At 43.2% G+C, this 27,300-nt stretch overlaps 1 protein-coding gene across 7 annotated transcripts in view; it reads right to left on the bottom strand.

Moving 5' to 3' along the window:
- Nucleotides 1-27,300, bottom strand: part of STAMBPL1 (STAM binding protein like 1) — an 80,614-nt gene that overhangs the window by 25,863 nt on the left and 27,451 nt on the right. For 4 of the 7 annotated variants that reach the window (XM_040362093.1, XM_040362092.1, XM_040362090.1 and 1 more), the window contains exon 2: nt 2,546-2,632. The exons of the other annotated variants lie outside the window; for them this stretch is intronic. In XM_040362093.1, the coding sequence (XP_040218027.1) occupies nt 2,546-2,578 (33 nt within the window). In that variant the 5' untranslated portion in view covers nt 2,579-2,632. The remainder of the gene's footprint in view (nt 1-2,545; nt 2,633-27,300) is intronic. 7 annotated transcript variants of the gene reach the window in all.

The raw sequence follows: 27,300 nt of genomic DNA, 5'->3' as shown, positions 1-27,300 counted from the left end.
TGGATATTTTTTGACGTTTATAACCACAGCTGTTTTTGGCTGTAGATGTTTTTTTCTGCAGTCATTAAACTCTCCATCATGTTATCCTATGTGTCCATGCACACATATGTTGTTATCAGCAGTTTTTGGCAGTGGTGTTTTTGAGTAGTAAAAAAAATCCAAAACCACTGGATTCCGAGAGAGGTTTTTCAGCTGTAAAAACGCTCTAACGCTGATAAACGGCGATAAACGTCCACTCACCAGCATTTTTGGATGTTTTTGATCCATTGAAAAAAAACATTAAAAAAACCCCCACAAAAAACGCTAATGCGGAAAAACGCTAATAAACGTTATTGCAAAAATGTTGAAAAACTCACTGCAATTCTACTGGCGTTTTTATAACTTTATTTTAACATGTGCATGAGGCCTAAAGATAAAAAAACACTCCTAGCCACTCCCCAAAAAGGTAGTTCAAATTAGGGGATGGGTACAAGAAAATGTCAGACACTAAATATCCCTTGGGGTATTGTTACATCTATCATCAAAGTGATTGCAAAGGTTACATTTTTTTAAATAAACATACATGTTACACTTACCAGCTCAGTGTAATGGTTTTGCACAGAGCAGCTCTGAACCTTCTTTTTTGGAATTCCCCTTCAGGGCTGTCCTCTCTATCAGCCCTCAAAATAGAGCGCTTGCTATGGATTGATGACACAGTCATCTGTGTCATCAATGCCAATCAGTGCCCATCTGTGCCACCTCAGTGCACATCTGTGCCATCAGTGTCCATCTGTGTCGCCTCATCAGTGCACATCTGTGCCATCAATGCAATCTGTGCTGCCTCCTCAATGCACATCTGTGCCATCAATCAGTGCACAGCTGTGCCGCCTCATCAGTGCAGGTTTATTGGCACACATCTGTGCCACTTCATCAGTGCAGGCTTATTAGCACACATCTGTGCAGGCTCATCAATGTAGGTCTATCAGCATGCACCTTTGAACTCTCATCACCACCAACAACAATGTCGTCCAAAAAATCCTTTGCTCCAGGGTCTTTAAAGCGGGGGTTCACCCCAAAAAAAAAAATTTAACATGACATTCAGCCGAGTTGTCAGAATTTTTTTCAGTGCAGCACATACTGTATTTTCACCGCCGCTTCCGGGTATGTAATCTGCGGGACTGGGCATTCCTAAGTGATTGACATCCTTCCGACCAGCGCATACAGCGCGTCACTAGTTGCCTAAAGAAGCCGGACTGCGAGTCGGCTCTATACGGCGCCTGCGCACCGACGTTCGGCATCTTTCGGCAACTAGTGACGCGCTGTATGCGCCGGTCGGAAGGATGTCAATCACTTAGAAACGCCCAGTCCCGCAGATTACATACCCGGAAGCGGCGGTGAAAATACGGTATGTGCTGCACTGAAAAAAAAAAAAAACAGCCGATTGTCATTCTGACAACTCGGCTGTCATGTTTTTTTTGGGTGAACCCCCGCTTTAAACGTGTAATAGGTGGCTGAAAAATGAACCGTTCAAAAGACTCATTATGCCTCCCAGATTATATGTTGGGGTGTTAGCTTTCCAAAATGGGGGCATTTTGTGGGCATTTCCATTGCCCTAGTGCTCCAGGGCCTTCAGAAGTGTAATGGATAGTCAACAAGTTAGATGTGTAATTTATGCTCCTAGAACACGATGAAAAGCTCACATCAGACTTTTGCTGGCGGAAATTCCGCTCATGTGTACAGGGTATAAGTGTTTCATCATCTGTTATGATGGGTTGCAAATATTTCTGCTAAAATTTTGTGTATTAGCATTGCTTGGACCTTGAAGGGGGTACACCCGAAGGCTTGTCCGAAAAAAAAGGAGAGCGCGGAGAAGAGGCCGGAGAGCCCCCCTGAAGTCAGAAGAGACCCCTGAAGGCTTGTCCGGAAAACCTGAATGTAAGTGCGAATAAAAAAGGTATCACTGACAATACTCAATCGTTGTTGTTACAATTGCACAAATATGGCTACAATCACCTCAAGTAACAATACCTTAAAGTGGTTGTAAAAGCTGAAAGTTTTTTATCTTCAAACATTCTATGCCTGAAGACAAAAACACATTCTGTGTGTAGCAGCCCCCCTAATACTTACCTGAGCTCCATCTCTATGCAGCGATGTCCACGAATGCCTCGGCTCTCCTGATTGGCTGAGACATTGCCATTGGATCCCGCTGCTGTCACAGTCAGTTAGCCAATCAGTAGAAAGAGGGAGCGGGGCCGAACCATGGATACATGGAGCTGCGGCTCAGTTCAGGTGCCCCCGTAGCAAGCTGCGTACTTGACAGGAGGGAGGGACCAGGTGCGCCGAAGAGGGGCCCATAAAGAAGAGGATCTGGGCTGCTTTGTGCAAAGCCACTGCAACAGAGCAGGTAAGTATAACATGTTTTTTTTAGCATCACTTTAATGTGATACATTCAGTGATATGGCCAATTCCACAAACTTTACGAATTATTGTAGGTGTCTAAAGTCAATATGACAGGGATTCACGACAGGGTAAAACAAATCATGCAAAACAAAGAAAGCGGTTTCACCAGAGATGAAATGGAGATGGACTGTCGCTCCATGCCGTCTTCAGATTTGATGGGAAGGGGCTAGTAAGAGCTTTACAATCCTTCCATCTGAAACCAGAGGGGAACAAACAAAATCAATGCTTGCTTCACAAGTATCAAATAACATCAGTTCTTCTAGTCTGTATGAATCACCGGTCGATATGACAGCTCAGAAAATTATAACGGTCTTAATGATCTCAAGCCCTGTACACAGGCGTGGCAGCATTACACACATTCAGAATCCTTTCAGAAAATACAATCCAGTCATTTTCTGCTCATTAGATTCCTTTAACAAGGCCTCTCATTATTGAAGACAGAATGCAAGATGGGTAGGAGTGAGGACTCTTATTTCGATTATTGACATTTTCTGTTTAATTAGACCTCAGCAAAATTTTAAAAACAAATGGCATGGATGCATTTCTTTGATTTTTACGTGAAAATTATGTTTGCGTCTTCTGAATAAACAACAATGTTCATCAGTACAGATAATGGGCTAGATTCAGAAAGAATTTACGTCGGCGTATCTATTGATACGCCGCGTAAATTCTAAGCTGCGCCGGCTTATCTGCTTTCTGTATTCAGAAAGCAAGATACGCCGAAATTTGGCTAAGATCCGACTGGCGTAAGTGTCTTACGCCGTCGTATCTTAGTTGCATATTTACGCTGGCCGCTAGGTGGCGCTTCCGTCGATTTCAGCGTAGAATATGCAAATGAGCTGGATACGCCGATTCAGAAACGTACGTGCGCCTGGCGGATTTTTTTACGTTGTTTGCCTAAGGCTTTTTCCGGTGTAACGTTACTCCTGCTGTATGAGGCATAGCCAATGTTAAGTATGGACGTCGGGACAGCGTCGAATTTTGCGTTGTTTGCGTAAGTCGTTCGCGAATAGGGCTTTGCGTAAATTACGTTCACGTCAAAAGCATTGACTATTTGTGACGTGATTAGGAGCATGCGCACTGGGATACGTTCACGGAGGCGTCATTTACGTGGGGTCGTGTTTTATTTAAATAAAACACGCCCACCTCTTCTCAATTTGAATTCGGCGCACTTACGCCGGCAGATTTACGCTACGCCGCCGTAACTTAGGGCTTTCATTGTGAATCCAGCCCCAGCCTCACTAAGTTACGGCGGCGTAGCCTATCTGAGATGCGCTACGCCCGCACAAACTTACGGCGGGCTATCTGAATCTAGCCCATTCTGTAACTGTTTTATTGGAAGTGGGAGATATTAGCTTAGGCTCCATGCACACTGGGCTTAAAAATACTCCAGTTCACTTGGCTCTTAGGCTCCATTCACACTAATGCGTTTTTTGATGCATTTTGCAGAAATGCAGGGAAATTTTTTAATATGGTTTCCTATAGAACATGTTCACATCAATGCTTTTTTGTGCCTCTGCGTTTTTGGCAAGGGTCAGGGACTTTTTTTCCTGCAAAAAGCAGCGTTTTGCATGTAATAGAATTCAATGGACCAGCATCCAAAAAGCAAGTACCACGTTTTTACCGCAAATTGCGGTTTGCCATTTTTTTAACCTGTTTATAGCTGGTTGTTAAAGGAAATGTGAAAAAAAAATAATTGCAGGCTAAAAAAATAAAAATAAAAAAAAACGCACTGCAAAAACACTCAAAAGCAACATGCAAAGGTGTGAATCGAGCCTAATAGAACGTTTAGATGAGTTTAGGAGAGTTTTATGTTTTTTCTGCCAGTAAGCAATCAGAAACCAACAAATTCCTGCCTCTAAACGTTGAGCTCAAGATATACCTGTAAGGCCCCTTTCACACTGAAGGAGTTTTTCAGGCGGTTTAGCGCCTAAATACCGCCTGAAAAACTCCTGCACTGCATTCTCAATGTGAAAACCCAGAGGGCTTTCACACTGAGGCGATGCACTGGCGGGACCGCTCCAAAAGTCCTGCCAGCAGCATCTTTGGAGCGGTGAGAGAAGCGGTGTGTTTACTGCTCCTTCACCGCTCCTTCCCATTGAAAGTAATGGGAAACCACGGTAATACCACCGCCAATGCGCCTCTGCAGAGGTGCATTGCTGGCGGGATTTAACCCTTTTTCGGCCATTAGTGGGGGTTAATACCACACCGCTAGCGGCCGAATACCGCTGCAATTGTGTGGCAATTCAGACGGTATAGCGCCGCTAAAAATAGCGGCGCTATACCGCCACCGCACATCCCGCCCCAGTGTGAAAGGGGCCTAATCGTCCTAATGTGCATGGATAACATTGAGCTGTAGAAGCAAACATTTTTAAGCCAGTGTGCATGGAGCCTTTAGCCCCATACACACGATCTGATTTTCTGCGGACAAAGAGTAGGACTTTTGTCTGAAGGGCGTTGGCCGTGAACTTGTATTGCATACAAAACGGCAAAGAAATGTCAGCCAGCAAACACGAAACAACGTGTCTTTTCAGCTCTTTAGCACCACCCTCTGGGAAACTTCTGCTAATGTTGTCTTATGGTTAGCATTGTTTTGGAGCATGCGTGTTTGTACTTTTTTTTTTGTGACAAACTCGTGTACACACGATCAGAAAATCCGACAACACACATTTGCTGTCGGAAAATTTTAAAGCATGCTATCCCACATTTGTTGTCGGAAATTCCGACAAGAATTGTCCGATGGAGCATACAAATGGTAAGATTATCCGACAACATCCTGACATTACACAATTCCCGTTGGAAAATCCGATTGTGCGTACGGGCCTTTACATAATTTCAAAATATGCTGAAGTTAGGCAACTGAACACGGAAGGGAAATGTCGTACATTAACGCATGGAGAAGGAAAAACAAAAATTAACGAAACACACCTCCATACAAAAATCAAAATGCGACTACGGCTTGAAAAAGCAATTCCATTTTTTACGTAATTATACATTATTTTTACTTATTTTCACGTTGAATGCACCTTACTAAGAAGTACTGTGTCAGGCTTCAAACCTCAAAAAGGAGATACTCCCCATAATGAATGGGACTTTAACGGCAACAGAGTAAAGATAAAATACAATATGATTTTATTAAAAAAATAAGTATACACATTATGAATTCTCAAACCAATAAAAACAATGATGATAATGTTGATGAATTCCCATATAAAGTCCAGACGGCCCGACGCGTTTCATTTCACAATACGTCCCTTCGTTGGGGGCTTTTGTCAGGAAGGGATCACACTATACAATAAAAATCAAATACCTTAATAAGTAACAGTATAAATAGTAATTACAGTCAGTTGCTTAAAATACAGAACATACAGCATAGTAATTGCATAATAAGAGGCATACCCAGAACGAATATCATGAAAATTCGCTGCTAGACCGGTAGTGGTATGCCTCTTATTATGCAATTACTATGCTGTATGTTCTGTATTTTAAAGCAACAGACTGTAATTCCTATTTATACTGTTACTTATTAACGTATTTGATTTTTATTGTATTGTATTTTCCTAAAAAAAAAAAACCTGACAAAGCCCCGGGACGTCTGGACTTTATATGGGAATTCATCACCATTATGATCGTTTTTAATGGTTTGAGAATTTATAATTCATAATGTGTATACTTATTTTTTGAATAAAATCATATTGTATTTTATCTTTACTCTGTTGACGTTAAAGTCCCATTCATTATGGGGGGGTATCTCCTTTTTGATCTAATCATACTAAGGATGTTGGCAGCTTCATTAGGCTTAGTTGGATGTTCTTTCTTATGGCTTCAAACATCAAAACCAAAACATACTTTTTATATCTCTCCATCTTTCCATTTTGTTCCTTCTTGAGATCAAAAATCATTTAGAGCCCATTCACATCTGTGTGATTTCTGAAGCACGACAACACTCAAGATGAAGAATCTCATTATTCTCAATGGACCAGTTTGTGCCTGAATGTTTTCATGTGAAGCTCGAAAAAGTAAATGAGCTTCTTGGTAGCTCCTAAATATATCCCTTTAAAAGTAAACATGTGCTTTGTCAATGCAGGACAAAACAGGCTCACTTCAAGTAACTTTAAAAATAATTACAAAAATCTTAAATTCCATATTATTATTAGTATATATATATATATATATATATATATATATATATATATATATATATATATATATATATATATATATATAGCCAAGTTACTATGTGTATACAGAATTGTAACGCCATTTCCAGTTTCACTAGATCTGGTTTAAATCAATATCCTATCTTTTCAGCATTACTGCCGGAGACCTGTTTAATATTTATAGTGTCTTCTTATGACAGGAAACCACATGACTAGGTTAGAAGACAGCACAATGTGAACATTACAAGATGCTAGTCATGAAACAAACACAGAAGCTGCCATTGCTTGCCTCCATCAATTGAATGCTAGATATCTGTCAATCATTCTGACCCTCTGGCTTTAGAACAAATACATTTTACCAGGGTTTTGACATCACCTTGACTTCCATTGCTGAATATTTGTTTCAGCTCAGTTAGGCTGGGTTCACACTACGGTTTTCCCGTCCGTCAGCCGCATACGATTTCAGTATTGAAAACGTACGGGCCCGGACGGGAAAACGTATAGATAGAGAATGCATTGCAAATCGTATGCACTCAGATGCATCCGGGTGCGTACGATTTGCTGGCAAAACGTTTTTTAAACGTCCGCAAAACCGTGTTCAACCACGGTTTTGCGGTCGTTTTTAAAACAGTATGGCAACCGCATACGTTTTCCTTTAACATTAATGTCAATGGAAAACGTACATGTGTGCGGTTCCATACGTTCCCGTCCGTTTCAGCCGCATACGTTTTTTCATATAAATCGTATGCGGCTGACGGACGGGAAAACCGTAGTGTGAACCCAGCCTAACTCAAACAGCATGGACAAGCAGGCACCTAACATTTTTTCAGAAGCGGTATTTTTCCTTTAACTGTACCGCAATATCCTGACAATGCACATCATATATGCATTATGTGAAAACAGGACTGATCCCCTTCACAACTCTGTACAGCAGGGGTGCCCAACCTTTTGAAGAGCGAGGGCCACTTAAGCGACTTGGTAACCGGTCGTGGGCCACAATGAGCGGAGCAGGGGGGTGGCATGTCCGTGTCTGCTCTGCATATGCAGAGCAGACACTGACACAGCCCACTATACTTTTTTAGTGGATCGTATTGGAGGTAGGACACAAATCGGTTTATGTTCTCCACTACTTAGAGGTGAATGGAGGGTCCAATTGGTCGGACTGGCTGTGTGAAAGGGGCCCATGGCTGCTTTCACACTGATGCGCTGCGCTTTACCTGCACCACGGGTGCAACGCAGTGTACCTTTGGCTTTCCTGCACTTTGCAATAGACTTCTATTATATTCTGCAGGTTTGGTGCACTTTCAGAAAGCTCACCAACTTCGCAGGTATGGCTCAGTGCAGGTAACCCGCAGGTAAACTGCTCTGCACCTGCCGATCAGTTTTAAAGCAGCCCAGTAACCACTGCAGAAAAGATATGCCATTGCCTATATATAAACTGATTTTAGTAATAAACGGACCTTTAATACCAGTATTCTATTCAATCCCAGAGCAGGAGGTCGCGGGCCACATCAGACTGGTTGGGCACCCCTGCTGTACATAAATAGACTAAAACTGAGATGGTTGTCACTTCCTTAGATTTATTTGTTGCATAACCAGTTGAGCAACAGAAAAATATGAGACCAATCTAGTTTGAGAAAAAAACAATACATTTATTTTTCCAAACGGCTCCAATTTCGTATGTACAGTGCTGTGAAAAAACATTCGCCCCCTTCCTGTTTTGCTTGTTGGACATCTCATCTTTCACAAAGAAATGTGGTAAAACCTGATGTTACTTTTCTAAGACAAGTTTGCTTGTCCTTATAATCCAAAAAGTGATCCTCATTCTCTACCTTGATTGCACTCAAGAAATCACCATTTGGGTGATGCCTCACAGCAACAGCTACCTAGCAAGCCTGTTGCCCATCACCAGAGATGGTCTAGGCTCTGGTGTTGCTCTCGGGGCAAAGATTTTTTTTTCTTTTTAATTATGCTAAATTCGCACTTGGCCAGTTTTTTAAACGCAATCTGCTAAGCAGTAGCTCCCTTTTTTTTTGTGCTGCAACTAGGGATAAGCTTTGTGTTCGATTCGAACATCGTCTGTTCGTACGTTCGGCGAATTTCGAACAAAACGGGTCGTTCGTGCCAAATTCGAGTGATGCGCGTCGGCCCATAATTCACTGCGGCGTTGCACGCTGATGATTGGCCAAGCATGCACCATGACCCTGCATGCTTGGCCAATCACAAGGCGCAAAAAACGTAGAACCACAATTGGCCAAAGCCAGGGTGGCTTTGGCCAATTATGGCTCAGGGGGATTAGTACACGCCCCACACTATATAAGGCCGCCTGTAAGGCGGCCGCGTGTAGTGTGTTCCAGCTTTGTTAAAGAAAAGAACAGTCAGACAGTTAGAGAGAGAGAGAGAGAGAGAGAGATAGATAGATAGATAGATAGAGACACAGTGGCCCAGATTCAAGAAGCTATTGCGCCCGCGCAACCATAGGTTGCGCGGCGCAATAGCTGTTTTGCTCCCGCGTAGCGAATGCCCCTGATTCAGGAACATCGCTACGCGGACTGCAGCCTAGGATATGACAGACATAAGCCTCCTTATGCCTTCATATCTCAGGCTGCATTCTTGCGTTGGCCGCTAGGGGGCGCGGCCATTGTGACACAGCACGTGCACTTTGGGGGGCCAAGCCTGTATGGACAGTCTCACGGGCCACCACCACTGGAACATCAGTGGCCTCATCAGGCACACGTGTCATGTAGTTTGTTGAGGGTCTCTTTAGGAAATTGTGCAATATGCAGGAGCAAAGTATGACATGGTTTTGATTCTACTTAAGAAACCTACAGTCCTTATCTTGTTTGCACCGCCTGTATACTGCTGTTCAAAGTATATAGGGCCAAACGGTCTTGTCAGGGCCGATCCTCCCTATAGGCTCACTATGAAAGCCGCTTAGGGCCCCGCAAAGCTGCAAAGGCCCCCCCAAATTACTAGAGGTCCCGCCTGGTGAGAAGTCATTTTCGCCCCCTCACCCCGCTTCTAAACTCGCTGGCTGAGTCATTTCCGACAGCAGAACACCCCCTCCCCCCGCTTCTCAACTTTCTTTAATGTGACATGTCACTGTCGTCAGCGCCCCCGCTTCTCATTTTTAATGTGCCATGTCATTTTGCTTAGGGCCCCAGGGAGGTCAGGATCGACACTGGGTCTTGTAATGACCTGGGGGGAGTGGTGGCGGGGAAACTCATGCTATTTTTTTCAATGATTTTTATCCATATTGCAGGGACCAAACATTAAATTAAAGCCGCAAGCAGTATTAAATTACTTTTTTCTGAGAGTAATCTCATGTTGTGCAGGGACATTTCTAAACACATGTCACTACTATAGACACCCAGCAGGTACCATATTTAAAGGAATTTTTTTTTTCCACTTCATCATCAGCATCATTAAAATCGCTGCTCAAGAAAAAACTACTGTTTTTAAAACGTTTTTTCCATTGATACATGTTCCCTGGGACAAGACCCAGGTTCTCAAAGACGTTTTCCAACAATAACTTGAACATTGGGCTTTAAAATTAGCACTTTTGAATTCAAACTTTCGAGTCCCATAGACTTCAATGGGGGGGGTTCTAAATGTTCGCGCGAACGATCAGTGTGTTCGAACGTTCTGGTGCGAACCGAATGCGGCTATGTTCGGCTCATCCCTAGCTGCAACTACGAGGCTAATGTTTTGCTTGTGGTTGAGGAGCAGCCCTATTGATTTGAGTGGGTGAGTTTGACAGGCAGCTATGCCTGTCATTTCAACAATCTGCATTAAGTTTGCAACAGCACGTGTACAGCCCATCCAGCTGTATAGTAGCTTTCAGGTGGGTGGCTGTGTGGGGGGGGGGGGGAGTGGTGAAAATCCTATTTTTCCATCCGTCTGCAGAGCGGATCGGGTGAACACGGACACCTTCCTGAATTTCCAAATTCTATTATGTACTATACTTTAAAATGTATTTTGTCTTGACCATGCATATGCTATGATCACTACAACCTCCATCCCTATTGAAACTGGTAGATATTTTATAGGGCTTGTTCACAGTCCATATGCTAAAAACAAAAGGTGGTGTCTGTTGGGTACGGGTGGTGGGGTGCAGTGGCCTGCATGGTTACAAGGCAAGGCATTGGGGTTGATATACTAAAACTGAGAGTGCGAAATCTGGTACAGCTGTGCATGGTAGCCAATCAGCTTCTAACTTCAGCTTGTTCAATTAAACTTTGACAAAAAAAAAAGCTGGAAGCCGATTGGTATCTATCCAGAGCTGCACCAGATTTTGAACTAGTTTTAGCAAATCAACCCCAATGCTTACCTTTTTTTTAACCTTATTGAAGCATCACGAAACAATGTTCCATTCATTTCCATGCACCGAGGTGACAGTGACTTGAGGCGAGCTGCGGAAAAATGCAACCTACTGCAACCCACTGCAAAGGCTGAATTTTGGGAACAGGGCAGATTGAAAATAATTGTTTCCTGTGCATCCTGTTCAGCCTGCATTGATCTTTGCAGCTCAACTGAACCGGCATTAAATGAGCCCTTAGGGATTAAAACCTACCGTATATTAAAATCTCTGCTTATAGTGCAGTGCTAATTCTCTACCTTCAAAGCCTCAGAGCACAAAGCTTTCTCATCATTGATACTGTTGCAAATCACAAGGCAACAGAAAAATAAATTGCACTTCATCCCACGCATTGTGCTGCTTGGTACGGGAAGATGGGGGGGGGGGGGGTCCAACATTATCCAGCAAGACACTGCAGCTATTTACCAAAAATGAATGAGTCATCCACATGCATTAATGATTTGTTCTAAGCACAGAAAATACTTCCTCTTCGACTAGAGAGTCCAAAAAAGCATCACAGCTGAGGACAATATAAAACGTGTCTCACGTGAGTCAGGCAATCTTCATATATGATATACAATCCGATCCACTAACAACTTTAAAATGCATCTAAACCCAAAAATACATTACAAATGTATTATTTATTTCAGCTTACCAAGCTTTTGTCCCCCCTTTTGTAGCTGGTGATCTGACCAATAACACACTTCCTGTCCTAAGTAAGGATGAGCTCTGGCGTGTTCGCATAGAACACGTGCAGAGCCCGCCAGGAAGTGTGCACGGCGCTGTGCTAATCACAGCCAGGGAGACATTGTCCCGATGCTCGGCTGCAGGGATCGTGAAATGTCTCCCTGGCTGTTATTAGCGCAGCGCCGTGCACACTTCCTGGCGGGCTCTGCACGTGTTCTATGCGAACACGCCAGAGCTCATCCTTAGTCCTAAGGAGACAACACTTTATTGTATCTATGGAGGAAAATCAATTTCACCCTAGAACAAGAAGTGTATTAGGACTACTGCATACCTTTCTATCAACAGGATTAATTCATAGATCCAACCTACCTTGTGTCAACAGCCCAGCCTGGTGGTGTAACGGTGCCGGAAATGCATTCTTGGCACACTCTCTTGGCATGTGAATACCAATCATCTCATGAAAGCCACAGCCTGTGTTAGTATTGAGTCTTACTAAAATTTAGTACACTGTAAAATTCATGATAGAGTGTTCAGTGAATGTACTGTATAATTAATATCTAGACAAGTTTGCACATCAGATTAATCAGCAGATTGCAATCACAGTAAAACCTTGGATTGCGAGCATAATTAGCCTGGCTGAAGAAGGAACCAATGAGCTGTTCCGAAACGCGTCCCGCCTCTATGACTCACTTCCTGTCCACTTCCTGTTTGTGTTCCATGCTGGTTTCTGTCTCGCTTCCTCTGACATCATCCCCAGGCTCCAGCGTTATTGTGTCCTCTGAACATTCACAGCACAAGTTGGCTGTTATCTCATGGACCTCCCTGGAAGCTTTACCATCACAGACTGGGACTGCATTCGATTGGAGGAGAATCACTTGGCCTTTAGGAGAAAAATCAAAACCCATCTCTTTTGAGGACAAAGGAGAAAGGGACAACGAGCACCCAGAGGTGATTCAGTTTGCATGTTGCTGCGCTATATAAGTTTCTCACTCACTCACTCACTGCCCTGCCACTGGAACATCTCCTGGACGCACTTACCTGCTACATGCCTGTTTCATCCACTATCTTGTAAGTGTTTTTAGCCCTTTAGTGGATATTAAAAGTTTTATACTTCTGCACTTAGTGGTGCCTTGTTTGTTTTTCTGTTTCCATTAGAGATTGCTTGTCTCCCTGAGAGCTGCCTAAAGTGTGTGAAGATTTACTACCCTCTCCAACACAGACTTTATCTGTCAGGATTCAAATGCTTGGATCGCCAGGGATATACACTTTTTTTCTGGATAAAAGAGAAGAGAGGTGCCTCTAAGTGTAGCAATATGGTTACATTTAATGAAGGTACAACATTTAGCAACTCACGTGGTTGATGATTAAACAGGCACATCTAAGTAAATCGTGGCTTGAAGCGCTCATGGAGCGCAGTGTGGAAGGGATGACGTCGATGGCATTGCATAGGGTGGTCTATGTGGACAGCTTTACCCCAGATCCCTGCCTATTTAGATGTGTCTGTTTTAAACATCAACCATGTGAGTTGCTAAATGTTGTACCTTCATTAAATGTAACCATATTGCTACACTGATGCCACGTAAGCACGGTCGGAATTTCCGACAAGAAAAGTTTGATGTGAGTTTTTGGTCGGAAATTCCGACCGTGTGTAGGCCCCATCAGACTTTTTCTGTTGGAGTTTCCAAGAGCAAAAATTTGAGAGCTGGTTCTCAAATTTTCAGATGAGAAAAGTTCTTGTCGGAAAATTTGATCGTCTGTGTGCAATTCCGACGTGCAAAAAAAATACACGCATGCTCGGAATCAAGTCGACGCATGCTCAGAAGCATTGAACTTAATTTTTCTTGGCTCGTCGTACTGTTGTACGTCACCGCGTTCTTGACTGTTAGAATTTTGTGTGACCGTGTGTATGCAACACAAGTTTGAGCAAAAATTACCGGTACGTCTGAAAAAAATTCTTGTCGAAATTTCCGATTGTGTGTACGAGGCATTAGAGGTGCATCTCTTCTCTTTTATACTCAGTTGTGACATGATGCTTCTTGTATATCAAGTCAAATTTTATGAAAAAATGTAGCTTGTCTTGCAAAACACTCTCAAACCAAGTTACTCTCAAATCAAGGTTTTAATGTGTTGTGTTGTGTTGTGCTGAACAGTTAAAGCCACAGGCCAGGAAACTAGCGGAGATCACTGTAGTAGTGGTGCCTACCACAGTGATCTTCATCTTCCATGGCGATTGGCCAGGTATGGCACATACATACTGACATTGCTCCAAGCTGGACCAATAGAACTATGGAAAAATCGCCATATCTAGAATTAGTCTATAAGGGACAGCATTAGCTTATAGGGGCAGCAGTCAGGTAATCTAAAAGGCAAGATGTGGCAGGGTACCTTTTCTCCAGCTGTAGTCTTGAAGTGGTAAGACTTAATGTACACAGGACATTTTACAACCTCCCCGGAACGATTTAACTTGACATATAGTAAACGACATTTAAAAATTGTCATTTTGCCACGTTTACATGCAGCTTTTAGCCAAGTTTGAGTTTAGGAGCGTTTTTTAAAATAGTCAAAAATGTAGCTCCATTAAAAACACCTGTAAATGAAATGCGGCTAAACGAGACTTACCGCGTTTACAAGCTGTTACAGTCATTTGGCGTTTCAAATGCATCTGAACAGTCATCCTGAATGCATTTTTTTGCTTTCCAAAAAAGGCTTCTAAACTCAACTGCCTAGAAACGACTGTAAAGGACTCAGTGTACATGTACTGATAAGATAACATAAAGGAGTGTTCAGGGGCAGCTGAAAAAAAACACCCAACTGCTCCTAAACGTCTGTTTACCAGGAGCAGTGTACATGAAGCCTTAATAAAACCAAAGTCTCTCCTTAACCACTTAAGGGCCGAAAGATTTTTCCCCTTAATACCAAGGCTATTTTTTTGCGATACGGCACTGCGTCGCTTTAACTGCCATTTGCGTGGTCATGCGACGCTGTACCCAAACAAAATTGACGTCCTTTTTTTCCCACAAATAGAGCTTACTTTTGGTGGTATTTGATTTCATCTCTGCGCTTTTTATTTTTTGCGCTATAAACAAAAAAAAAGCAATTTTTTTTAAAAACCTCAATATTTTTTACTTTTTGCTATAAATCCCCCCCCCCCCCCCCCAAAAAAAAAAAAATCAGTTTAGGCCAATATGTATTCTTCTACATATTTTTGGAAAACAAAAAAAATAGTTATAGTGTCTACAAAATAGGGGATATATTTATGGCATTTTTATCATTTTTTTTACTAGTAATGGCGGTGATCAGCATTTTTTAGCAGGACTGTGACATTGCGGCGGATGCTTTTGACACGTTTTTGGGACCACTGATATTTATACAGCGATCAGAGCAAAAAATAGCCACTGATTACTGTATATATGTCACTGGCAGGGAAGGGGGTTAACACTAGGGGGCAATTAAAGGGGTTAAGTGTTCCCTAGGCAGGTGTTTCTAACTGTAGGGGCAGTGTACTGACTAGAGGAGGAGAGAGATCGCTGTTCCTGATCACAAGGAACAGCAGATCTCTCTCTACTTTCCTGTCAGAACGGGGATCTGTATCTTTACATTGACAGATCCCTGTTCTGGCTCTCTGAGGAGCGATTGCGGGCAGCTGGCTCCAGGGTCATGCCGCGCACGCCCCCTATAAAGCGACGATTCACGCAGGGGAGCCAGCCTGCCGCCGTATAACGACAGTGGCTGGTCAGCAAGTCGTTAGAAGGTGTAATGTGCATTGGCTGACATATGAACTAAGCAGCAGTAAACCACAACCATTGTGTAGCCCAGTAAAACATGAAACAATACCTGCATATCAAGTTGATCTCTCCGAGGTTTAAATATCTAAGAAAACTGAAGACTCAATGCCCAAATGTCAGAAGGCATAGAAAGAACGGATATAGGCAACAACATTAAAGCTTTTCATTCTATCGATCGTTGTATGTATATGGATAGCCTACAAACATGCATTCATACTTACTATTTCAGGATACACATGACATAGTCTTGGCACAGCATTACAGATGGCTATTCTAGACATCCATGAAAGGGATCATTTACTTTGATTTCTCCTTCACCTTCGCACAGCTGCCAAAATCAAACTGAACTGCTGTTCTTGCCAAGCGGCCTACTCAGATATTCAATCTGTTAACACAATTCTAACATCAAAGACGGTCTGACAACACTAAGCAGTGAGCTGTCATTGTACATATTGGATACAATTACAATGGTTCTCACTCTATTCAAAAGCTAATATTTAAATATTTTAAATTTTTTTTTGGATCTAAAAAAAAACAAAACAAAAAAAAAAAACAAGTGCTCTCCTTTCATGACTAAGCCTATTTCTGACATTTGGGGCCAGATTCACGTACCGCGGCGTATCTATAGTCGGGCGTAGCGCATCTCATATGCGCTACGCCGACGTAACTTAGTGAGGCAAGTACTGTATTCACAAAGCACTTGGGGCCAGATTCACGTAGAATCGCGGCGGCGTAACGTATCGTAGATACGTTACACCGTCGCAAGTTTTCATCGCAAGTGCCTGATTCACAAAGCACTTGCATGAAAACTTACGCCAGCGGCCTCCGGCGTAAGCCCGCGTAATTCAAAGGGGCGTGTGCCATTTAAATTAGGCGCGCTCCCGTGCCGGACCTACTGCGCATGCTCCGTTTTGAAATTCCCGCCGTGCTTTGCGCGAAGTGACGTCATTTTTTCGTACGGCGATGTGCGTAGCGTACTTTCGTATTCCCGGACGTCTTACGCAAGAACAAAAACATTTTAAATTTCGACGCGGGAACAACGGCCATACTTTATACAGCACATACGTGTGCTGTGTAAAGTTAGGGCAGCTAAAACGACGACTAACTTTGCGACGGGAAACTAGACTAGCAGCGATGTAGCGAATGCGAAAAAACTGTCGTGGATCACCGTAACTACTAATTTGCATACCCAACGCTGGTTTACGACGCAAACTCCCCCCAGCGGCGGCCGAGGTATTGCATCCTAAGATCCGACAGTGTAATTCAATTACACCTGTCGGATCTTAGGGCTAACTATGCGTAACTGATTCTATGAATCAGTCGCATAGTTAGGAAGACCCTAAAACAGAGATACGCCGTCGTATCTCTTTTGTGAATCTGGGCCTTGCTCCCTAAGTTACGGCGGCGTAGCGTATATGGGCCGGCGTAAGCCCGCCTAATTCAAAGTAGGCTGGTAGGGGGCGTGTTGTATGGAAATGAATCATGACCCATGTAAATTAAGCGCCTAACGAACGGCGCATGCGCGCGTATGCTCAGTATCACATCGAATTTTCTCCCTAAGTTACGCCGGCTCAATGCCTGTGAAGTGAACGTAACCTACACACAGCCCCATTCACGTACCACTTACGTAAACGACGTAAAAAGATACGCTTGTGCCGACGTCCATACTTTGCATTACCTGCACCTCATATAGCAGGGGTAACGTTACGCCGGACGTAAGCCTTACGTAAACGGCGTAGCGGGTGCAAGTACGTTCGTGAATCGGCGTATCTAGCTCATTTACATATTCGACGCGTAAATCTACGGAAGCGCCCCTTGCGGCCAGCGTAAATATGCACCCAAGATACGACGGCGTACGGCAACTTACGTCGGTCGGCTGAAGCCAGATTTCAGGCGTATCTAGGTTCCAGAATACCGCGCATAGATACGACGGCGCATCTTTTAACTTACGCGCCGTATCAATAGATACGCCGGCGTAAAAGCTTTTTCTGAATCTGGCTCTTGGTGTTTACAAGTTAAAATCCGTATTTTTTGCTAGAAAATTACTTAGAACCCCCAAACATTATATATATTTTTTTAGCAGAGAATCTAGAAAATAAAATGGCGATTGTTGCAATATTTTATGTCACACTGTATTTGTGCAGCAGTGTTTTTAAACGCAACTTTTTGGAAAAAATACACTTTCATGAATAAAAAAAATTAAAAAGTAAAGTTAGCCCAATTTTTTGTATAATGTGAAAGATGATGTTACGCTGAGTAAATAGATACCAAACATGTCACGCTTTATAATTGCACGCACTCGTGGAATGGTGACAAACTATGGTACCTAAAAATCAACATAGGCGACGCTTTAATTTTTTCTTATGGTTACCAGGTTAGAGTTACAGAGGAGGTCTATGGCTATAATTATTGCTCTCGCTCTGACAATCGCGGCGATACCTCACATGTGTGGTTTGAACACCGTTTACATATGCGGGCGCAACTTCCGTATGCGTTTTCTTTTCTGCGCTAGCTCGCGGGGACGGGGCACCTTAAAAAAAAAAATTCTTATTTATTTTATTTATTTTTATGAGTGAGTGAGTGAGTGAGAAACTTATATAGCGCAACAAATGCGAACTTAATCGCTTCAAGGCGCTGGCGACCAGAGTTGTAGAGGACTTTCAGAAGAGGTGGGTCTTCAGTTTTTTCCTAAAAACCCGATGGTTTTCTTCCATGCGGATGGCCGTGGGTAGAGCATTCCAGAGCCGTGGTCCTTATAATTTAATTTTTTTTTTTTTTTTTTTAAATGGTAATTACATTCCTTGTGACAGCAATAGTTGGTGACAGGTACTCTTTAAGGAGGGATAGGGGGTCTAAAAGACCCCCGAACCCTTCTTTGCACTTTAAAGTATTCAGATCGCTGAACTTTTTTAAATCCGGCGCCATCGGCATCCGAGTAAACAGGAAGAGACTGGATCGAAGCCATTCGTGGCTTTGTTCCAGTCTGCGGCTAGGGAATGGAGGTGGCGGATCGGGTCTCCCAGTGGGACGGGAGGCCTGGTAAGAGCGGCGGAGGTCCTCCTGGGATAACAACCGAGCAGCTTTTAGCAGCATCGGTTTTATCCCTAGAAAGCCAATCGCCGGCTCTAAAAAATAATGCCAGGATGATGATCACACTGGTTACTGCACTGCACCTGTTGTGAACAAGCCCTAAGACAGTTCAGTGGTCTGTAGGTTGTAAACCCCTGTAGAATAATATTTTGAATGAAAAAGACACCATTGACATAACACGTGTCAGGTGCACTTTTAAACCATATTTATAGCACTGATCGTGTCCGATGTGTCCGCCATAATGCCGCAGTCCCAATAAAAATGGCAGATCGCCGCCTTTACTAGTAAAAAAAATAATAATAAAAAATAAGAATAATTATGTCCCCTACCTTTGCGCAAACCAGTCGCTTACTGCGATTTTTTGATTTATTTTTTTACCAAAAATATGTAGAAGAATACGTATCGGCCTAAACTGAGAAAAAAAATGTTTTTTTTTTTTTTTTTAAATTGGGATATTTATTATAGCAAAAAGTAAAAAATATTGTGTTTTTTTCAAAATTGTCACTTTTTTGTTTATAGCACAAAAAATAAAAACCACATAGGTGATCAAATACCACCAAAAAAAAGCTCTATTTGTGGGGAAAAAAGTACGTCAATTTTGTTTGGGAGCCACATCGCCCGACCGCGCAATTGTCAGTTAAAGCAACGCAGTACCGGAAGCCGAATTTTCACCTGGGCAGGAGGGGGGTATAAGTGCCCAGTAAGCAAGTGGTTAAAGGCATTGTACACTTTCAAACGTTTATGTTGTTTTGACCAGTTTTCATTGCACAGGCTGCTTCCCCCTTACTTGGAACTGATGCTTCTGAGCATGCCCCACTTCCCTCTCACTGGACATATGGCATATAGAAGCCTATGCTTGTAAGCACAGAGGGGTCATCCCCTCAATGGCTGCCAGCATCTCTTTAATTTGGAGGGGAGAGGACCACATCCTTGAGGGGTTCATGCTGGGACTTGTAGTGGGGGTCATAGTCCATCACGTTTGGGAAAGTAAGTCCCCGCATGTACCCCTGAGATTTAAGTATATGACCCCCCAAAAAAATTGAAGGACTACAAGTCCCAGCACAGTCTCTCACATCTTTAGATCTCAGGGGTTTATGCTGGGACTTGTAGTCCTTCACTAGTGGGGGGGTGTCACATCCTCAGCTCTAAGGGATTCATGCTGGGACCTGTTCTTCACTTTCGGGGGTCACTTCCTCCAAAAGTGATGGACTACAAATCCCAGCATGAATCCCTGAGATCTAAAAATGTGACCTCCTGTTCCCCTTTTTATCCCCAGGGTGTCATCTGTCGTCCAGCACCAGCTCAGCTGCCGTCCTTTCTGTCCCGGCATCTCTGTTTGGCTCCCTCATGACAGCCTAACTGGTTCCATTCTGGCCTCACCTCAGGTTTTCTTAAACCCACTTCCCTTCCATTCTGAGCAGGGGGACGCCGTCGCAGAGGCTGGAGGAAGCGAGTGCAGCTGAGCACTAGGAGGAGGAAGTTGCCCCTTCCTCTACTCTGAATGCTGGGGCCTCTCTCTGCATTACATGATGTCACTGGTTGCTAGATGCCAGGCAGTACCAGCAACCAGACAGTGGGCATTGGTAACCAGTGGTCGGTGGAACCAGTGGAATCAGATCTGGGTCGGGTCTAGCGCTGTGACCTTTTTTTGGAGCATCAGATAAGCCCGGCCCAGTCTGCCCCCTGACATGACACCAAATACCAGGTGTGGGCTATGACTAGTCCAGGCCTGCCTGTCCAGTTTAGTAGTTAATGTTGTTACTTCTCCTGCTTCCCAGCACCTGTTCCTGTTGCACCCCCTCCCCCCTCCTCCTCCGGTTCTGCTGTGTTGGTTTTCTCAGCCGTTATTTGCAAGACAGTTTTTTTTATTGCTCCTAAGTTTGCATTTTATATAGGGCCCGCAAGAGCATAAATTGGTCTCTTTCATTTAGACATTGCATATTGGAAGACTACTCTGTTGGCCTTTATCGCAGACCCTCTTTGATATTGGATCAGATATTTTCAGGCAGGTTTGCAATCCTTGATTGATCAGGCCGTGGTGTTGAGGGGTGGGTTTTCGTTGACACAAAAACACAGCTGGTGGAATTTGTCACCCACTATTGTGGGTGGACAGTGTGGTTAAAGAAAAGAAGAATTTGATAAACTGTTACGTTCAGCTCGAGCCTTGGTGACTGAGCTTTGGTGTTTGATATTTATTTCAAAATAATTATTGGTTTGCTTAGTTTAATGATTTTAATTACATGCTTTTAATCCCAAATATAGGGGCGTGACTTAAAATTTTCCACAATGTTTGTGTTTTGTTGTTTCATTTAATTAACTTTTCTATTTCAGTTTTATTTTTTACTATTTGGTTGAAGGGGTTGCATGTAGGGTCTGCAAATCACAAGGTGCAAGTAGGAAGGTTTATAAAGCCTCTCAGGCCTCGTACACACGACCGGTTTCCTCGGCAGAATCCATCAAGAAACTTGGTGGGAGAGCTTTTTTGCCGAGGAAACCGGTCGTGTGTACGTTTTTCATCGAGGAAACTGTCGAGGAACTTGACGAGCAAAAAAGAGAGCAAGTTTTCTTTTTCCTCGACGGGAGTCTCAATTTCCTCGTTGCGTTCCTCCTCGATCTGGTTTTCGACGAGAAACTTGAGCGTGTGTATGCTAAGGAACCCGCGCTTGCTCAGAATAAAGTATGAGACGGGAGTAAAAGTAGCATTTGTAATGGAGAGAACACATTTTTCAAGCTGTAACAGACTGTAAAGTGCAAATCGTCTCTTACCAAACTTTTACTTAACACGCAAACTCATGAGATTAGCAAAAGCAGCCCCAAGAGTTGTGCCAGTGGAATCGAACTTTCCCTGCAGTTGTATGTGTTGTACTTCACAGCGTTTGAGAACGAGGAGATTTGGTCTGTAAAGTGTGTACGCAAAGCAAGCTTGTCGAGTTCCTCGACAAGCCTAATAAGGAACTCGACGAGTAAAACGATGTGTCTCGCCCGACGAGTTACTCGGTCGTGTGTATGAGGCCTAAGGGCCAGTTCACACCAGACGCATTTCCGTACAGTTCTCTGTGCTTTTTTCTGCACAAAATGCATGCACAGTGTTTTCCATGTATTCCAATAGCTCTAGTTGGCTCTAGCTCACACCATGCAGTCAGTTTCTGGTCAGCTTCTGGTGCAGAAACTGACTGTAAACTGACTGCATGGTGTGAACTAGAGCCAACTAGAGCCATTGGAATACATGAAAAACACTGTGCATGCATTTTTAGTGCAGAAAAAAATGCACACGAAACTGTACGGAACTGCGTCTGGTGTGAACTGGTCCTAAATGAAAACAGTGTAAGGCTGGGTTCACACTACGGTTTTCCCGTCCGTCAGCCGCATACGATTTCAGTATTGAAAACGTACGGGCCCGGACGGGAAAACGTAGAGATAGACAATGCATTGCAAATCGTATGCACTCGGATGCATCCGGGTGCGTACGATTTGCTGGCAAAAAGTTTTTTAAACGTACGCAAAACCGTGTTCAACCACGGTTTTGCGGTCGTTTTTAAAACAGTATGGCAACCGCATACGTTTTCCTTTAACATTAATGTTAATGAAAAACGCACATATGTGCGGTGCCATACGTTCCCGTCCGTTTCAGCCGCATACGTTTTTTCATATAAATCGTATGCGGCTGACGGACGGGAAAAACGTAGTGTGAACCCAGCCTTAGGCTGGGTTCACACTACGGTTTTCCCGTCCGTCAGCCGCATACGATTTCAGTATTGAAAACGTACGGGCCCGGACGGGAAAACGTAGAGATAGACAATGCATTGCAAATCGTATGCACTCGGATGCATCCGGGTGCGTACGATTTGCTGGCAAAAAGTTTTTTAAACGTACGCAAAACCGTGTTCAACCACGGTTTTGCGGTCGTTTTTAAAACAGTATGGCAACCGCATACGTTTTCCTTTAACATTAATGTTAATGAAAAACGCACATATGTGCGGTGCCATACGTTCCCGTCCGTTTCAGCCGCATACGTTTTTTCATATAAATCGTATGCGGCTGACGGACGGGAAAACCGTAGTGTGAACCCAGCCTAAGGCTGGGTTCACACTACGGTTTTCCCGTCCGTCAGCCGCATACGATTTCAGTATTGAAAACGTACGGGCCCGGACGGGAAAACGTATAGATAGAGAATGCATTGCAAATCGTATGCACTCAGATGCATCCGGGTGCGTACGATTTGCTGGCAAAACGTTTTTTAAACGTCCGCAAAACCGTGTTCAACCACGGTTTTGCGGTCGTTTTTAAAACAGTATGGCAAACGCATACGTTTTCCTTTAACATTAATGTTAATGGAAAACGCACATGTGTGCGGTTCCATACGTTCCCGTCCGTTTCAGCCGCATACGGTTTTCCATATAAATCGTATGCGGCTGACGGACGGGAAAACCGTAGTGTGAACCGAGCCTTATTCGCAGTGATTGGTGCCAGTGATATGTTGCCAAACACAATATAACCTCCTATACCACTGACCTTGAAACAGGAGGTCAAAGCTATCTCCTGCATGGAAAGCAGACCTGCCTTTACATATGAAAACACTGTAATCAGCAAACCAAGTTTTCATAAATCACAACATACAATTGCATGTTCAATGAGTGGCCATTACAGACAACATGACCCATTACCAGGAAAAATAAATGATCTACATGGCAAGTTCAGCCAGTCTTGTTTAGCACAGACATTCAGGGAAAACACATATTATAAAGGATTTTAGTAAAAGGTTTACTTTTCACATTATTTTATTATCACCAAATCACGTGGTACTGTGGCTTCATGCATTTTGATGGCGCCAATGGCTCCTGAAGCTGCCTCTGTGTCCTGTGGAGAGAGAGGCAAAGAGAAGCACTGCCAGGTTTTACTAGCCATACACCAGTTAAAAAATCGCTTCAGTGCGTTTTCGAACACACGGTTGTGAGAGCAAACAATATTGCCATCATGTAAAGACTGATAAAGCGTTCAATAAACATAAATTAATCTGTTTCTCGCTTGTTTTTAATGTTCAAGAAACACATTAACCTCCCTGGCGGTATGATTATTTCAGAAAAAAGGTGCTGAAAGCAGGACCATTATTTTGCAAGGAAATTTGGCGTTTTATACTGTAGGCCTGTAACTCTAATGGGCCGTACAGACGACCAAACATGTCTGCTGAAACTGGTCTGCGGACCAGTTTCAGCAGACATGTTCGGTCGTGTGTAGGCCCGAGCGTGCAGGATTCCGGCAAACATTTGCCCGCCGGGCCTTTTCCCAGCGGGCAAATATTCCTGGACTTGTTTTAAAACAGCCCGCTGGAATCCTGCCCGCTCGGACATGTTCGGTCGTCTGTACAGACCTACCGTACATGTCCAAGTGCCCGCCATCCCTCGCATGCGCCGAATGACTTTGACGCATGCGTGGAAGCATTTAACTGGCAGGGCCGCCCACGTCGCCGTGGCGACGGCGCGGACACGCCCCGCGTATTGTTTACGCGCGGATTTCTGTACGATGGTTAGTACAGCCATCGTACAGAAATCCCCGGGCAGACATGTACGGTGAAAACGGTCCGGCGGACCGGTTTCATCGTACATGTTTGCCCGTGTGTACGCGGCCTTAGGAATAACTCACTTAAATCTGTCCAAACAAGAGTCTAGTAGGCATCCCGGGTATGAATTTTTTTTTAAAACAAAATTATAAATTATAATATAATAAATAATTATAAATAATTATAACAAGTAATAATATAATTATAATAAAAATTATTCAATAATGTAATCAACTCAAAATCACTGAAATTTGCTCAGTTGCAGAATTGTCGCTGTCATTACTTTTATTTTTATGACGAATTTCCCCACAAATCGCTATCGCTCAATTCTGCAAGTGATTATAATTTATTATCGCTGTTTTCTAGCTGCTCTAAAACCATTTTTGACATAAAGGGACACTTTTGGTTGCTATGGACAATCTACAGTTTGCAGGCAGAAAGAACAGTTTTTATTATATAAAAGCACATGTACGGCACTGGGCAGACCACTAGGGACAAGGGGGGGGTGTATTTTTTTACATACAGTACTGTAATCTATAAGATTACAGTATACTGTATGTAAGGTGTTTGTTTACCTTTTTGAATTTGGCGCCGTTCTCCGCTCCCGTGCGTCGTAACGTTGCAGGTAACTGAGATCGGCGGCACAGGAGGACACTGTGTGAATCGAGCGAGGTCCCGCTCGCTCACACAGCGCGGTGGCATCGCTGGATCCAGGGACAAGGTAAGTAACTTTGTCTGTGGATTCTGCGAGGCGAGCCCGAGTCTGGCTCGGGGATACCGCTTTTGGTATAAAAATCTTACCCCGAGCCAGACTCTGGAATACCGCCAGGGGGGGTTAAAGGGGTTGTAAAAGCACCATTTTGTTTTCCTAAATAGCTCCCTTAGTGCAGTCCTCCTTCACTTACCTCATCCTTCCATTTTGCTTTTAAATGTCCTTATTTCTTCTGAGAAATCCTCACTTCCTGTTCTTCTGTCTGTAACTACACACAGTAATGCAAGGCTTTCTCCCTGGTGTGGAGTGTCGTGCTCGACCCCTCCCCTGGAATACAGGAGAGTTAGGACGCCCACTAACACACAGCTCCAACACTCCACACCAGGGAGAAAGCCTTGCATTACTGTGTGGAGTTAGAAGAACATGAAGTGAGGATTCCTCAGAAGAAATAAAGGATGAGGTAAGTTAAGGAGGACTGCACTAGGGTAAAGGAACATTTTTTTACCTTTACAACCCCTTTAACCTTTCAATCCATCGTCCATTCACAACCGTTTTTTGATTTGAGCCCATTAACTGGATGAAAAATTAAATAACTGTCCAAATGACAGATTTGTGAACGATCTTCCATCTAGTGTATGGGCACCATAAGTATTTGGGAAGGGGGGCTGATATCGAAAGGTTTTTTACCTTAATGCAGAACTGACAATTGCGCGGTCGTGCGACGCTGTACCCAAATAATATTGATGCCCTTTTTTTCCCATACAAATAGAGCTTTCTTTTGGTGGTATTTATTCACCTCTGAATTTATTTATTTTTCTGACACTTCTGACACTTTTATGGGGACCAGTGACAAAAATACAGTGATCAGTGCGAGAAGCACTGTCACTGTACTAATGACACTGGCAAGGAAGGGGTTAACATCAGGGGCAATCAAAGGGTTAAATGTGCCTTGTAACTGTAGGGGGGGGATGCTTTGACTGGGGGAAACCGAGATCCGTGTTCCTGCTTAGCATAAGCACAAGATCGCCATCTGCCTCTCTCACAGTACGGCGGTCTGCCTTGTTTACATAGGCAGACCGCCGTTCTGCCTTTTCTAAGAACGATCGCTGGGCTGCCAGCAAACATTGCTGGACCTGCTGTGTCCAATAGCAGCAGTAGCGGGTCGCCAGACACAGTGCATGTATAGAAACATGATTTTGCGCAGGAGGGATGCCCTGCCACAGTATATCTGCATGGGGTGGCACAGAAGAGGTTAAAAAGAAATGTGTTTAAGCACAAAATTACTTCAGTGAAAACTGAATGCTAAAAACAAACAATCGGAAGATCCAGAGATAGCTGAAGTTGTATGCAAATATTGACTTTTCTTGTAAAAGTCAAGCGGTCAGTAAATGTGATGGTGGCTTTATTGACCTCCACGTTTATTTCTAGATTTGCCAGTCATACTGACTTTACACAGACCATAACATCACTGTATACAACTTACTCTTCTTATACTCGGTGTTACTCAAGCAGAGTACAGTACAAGAGAAGACGTCATCTGAAACGAAGAAGGCTGAAAGAACACAAGTCTTTAGAAGACAGAATCTCATAAAAATGACTGTCATCTTCTCCCGTAAAGAATGAATTGTAACTGCACTCATATGATGGGCTCATGCCGTGTACATCGCCACGCAGATATAAATTTAGGATAGAAAAGAGGAAGAGAAAAATGATGGTTTTCGTTGTTTCCTGTGACTGCCAGCATGAAAGAAAGGCACCTGTACACTGATATATTCTCATAGCTTTAGAAATCCTTCATACCAGGTGTTCATCAAGTATGAGGTCACAGGGGGGGAAATACAATGGAGCTTTTTTTTTTAATTGTATTAAACCCAAAAACAAATATACTAGCAGATTTAGATGGACTTGACTAATAAACAGGGTGGATATAAATCAATGATTTAAAAAAAAAAAAAATGTAATCTGATTTATTTATTTAACCACTTAAGCCCCAGACCATTTTGCAGCTAAAAGACCAGACCCCTTTTTGCGATTCGCCACAGCGTCCCTTTAACTGGTAATTGCGTGGTCGTGCAACGTGGCTCCCAAACAAAATTGGCGTCCATTTTTCCCCACAAATAGAGCTTTCTTTTGGTAGTATTTGATCGCCGCTGCATTAATTTTTTTTGCACTATAAACAAATATAGAGCGACAATTTTGAAAAAAATTCAATATTTTTTACTTTTTGCTATAATAAATATTCCCCAAAAATATATATATATATATATATAAAAAAAAAATCCTCAGTTTAGGCCGATACGTATTCTTCTACATAGTTTGGGTAAAAAAAAAAAGAAATCACATTAAGTGTTTACTGGTTGGTTTGCGCAAAAGTTACAGCGTCTACAAAATAGGGGATCGTTTTATGGCATTTTTATAACAAAAAAATGTCACTAGTAATGGCGGCGATCAGCGATTTTTATCGTGACTGCGACATTATGGCGGACACATCGGACACTTTTGACACCATTTTT

This window comes from Rana temporaria, chromosome 8, assembly GCF_905171775.1.
Source record: "Rana temporaria chromosome 8, aRanTem1.1, whole genome shotgun sequence".
NCBI classification, from domain to species: Eukaryota; Metazoa; Chordata; class Amphibia; order Anura; family Ranidae; genus Rana; species Rana temporaria.
The sequence above is the reverse complement of the archived record's forward strand: the minus strand, read 5'-3'. Positions and strand labels throughout refer to the sequence as shown.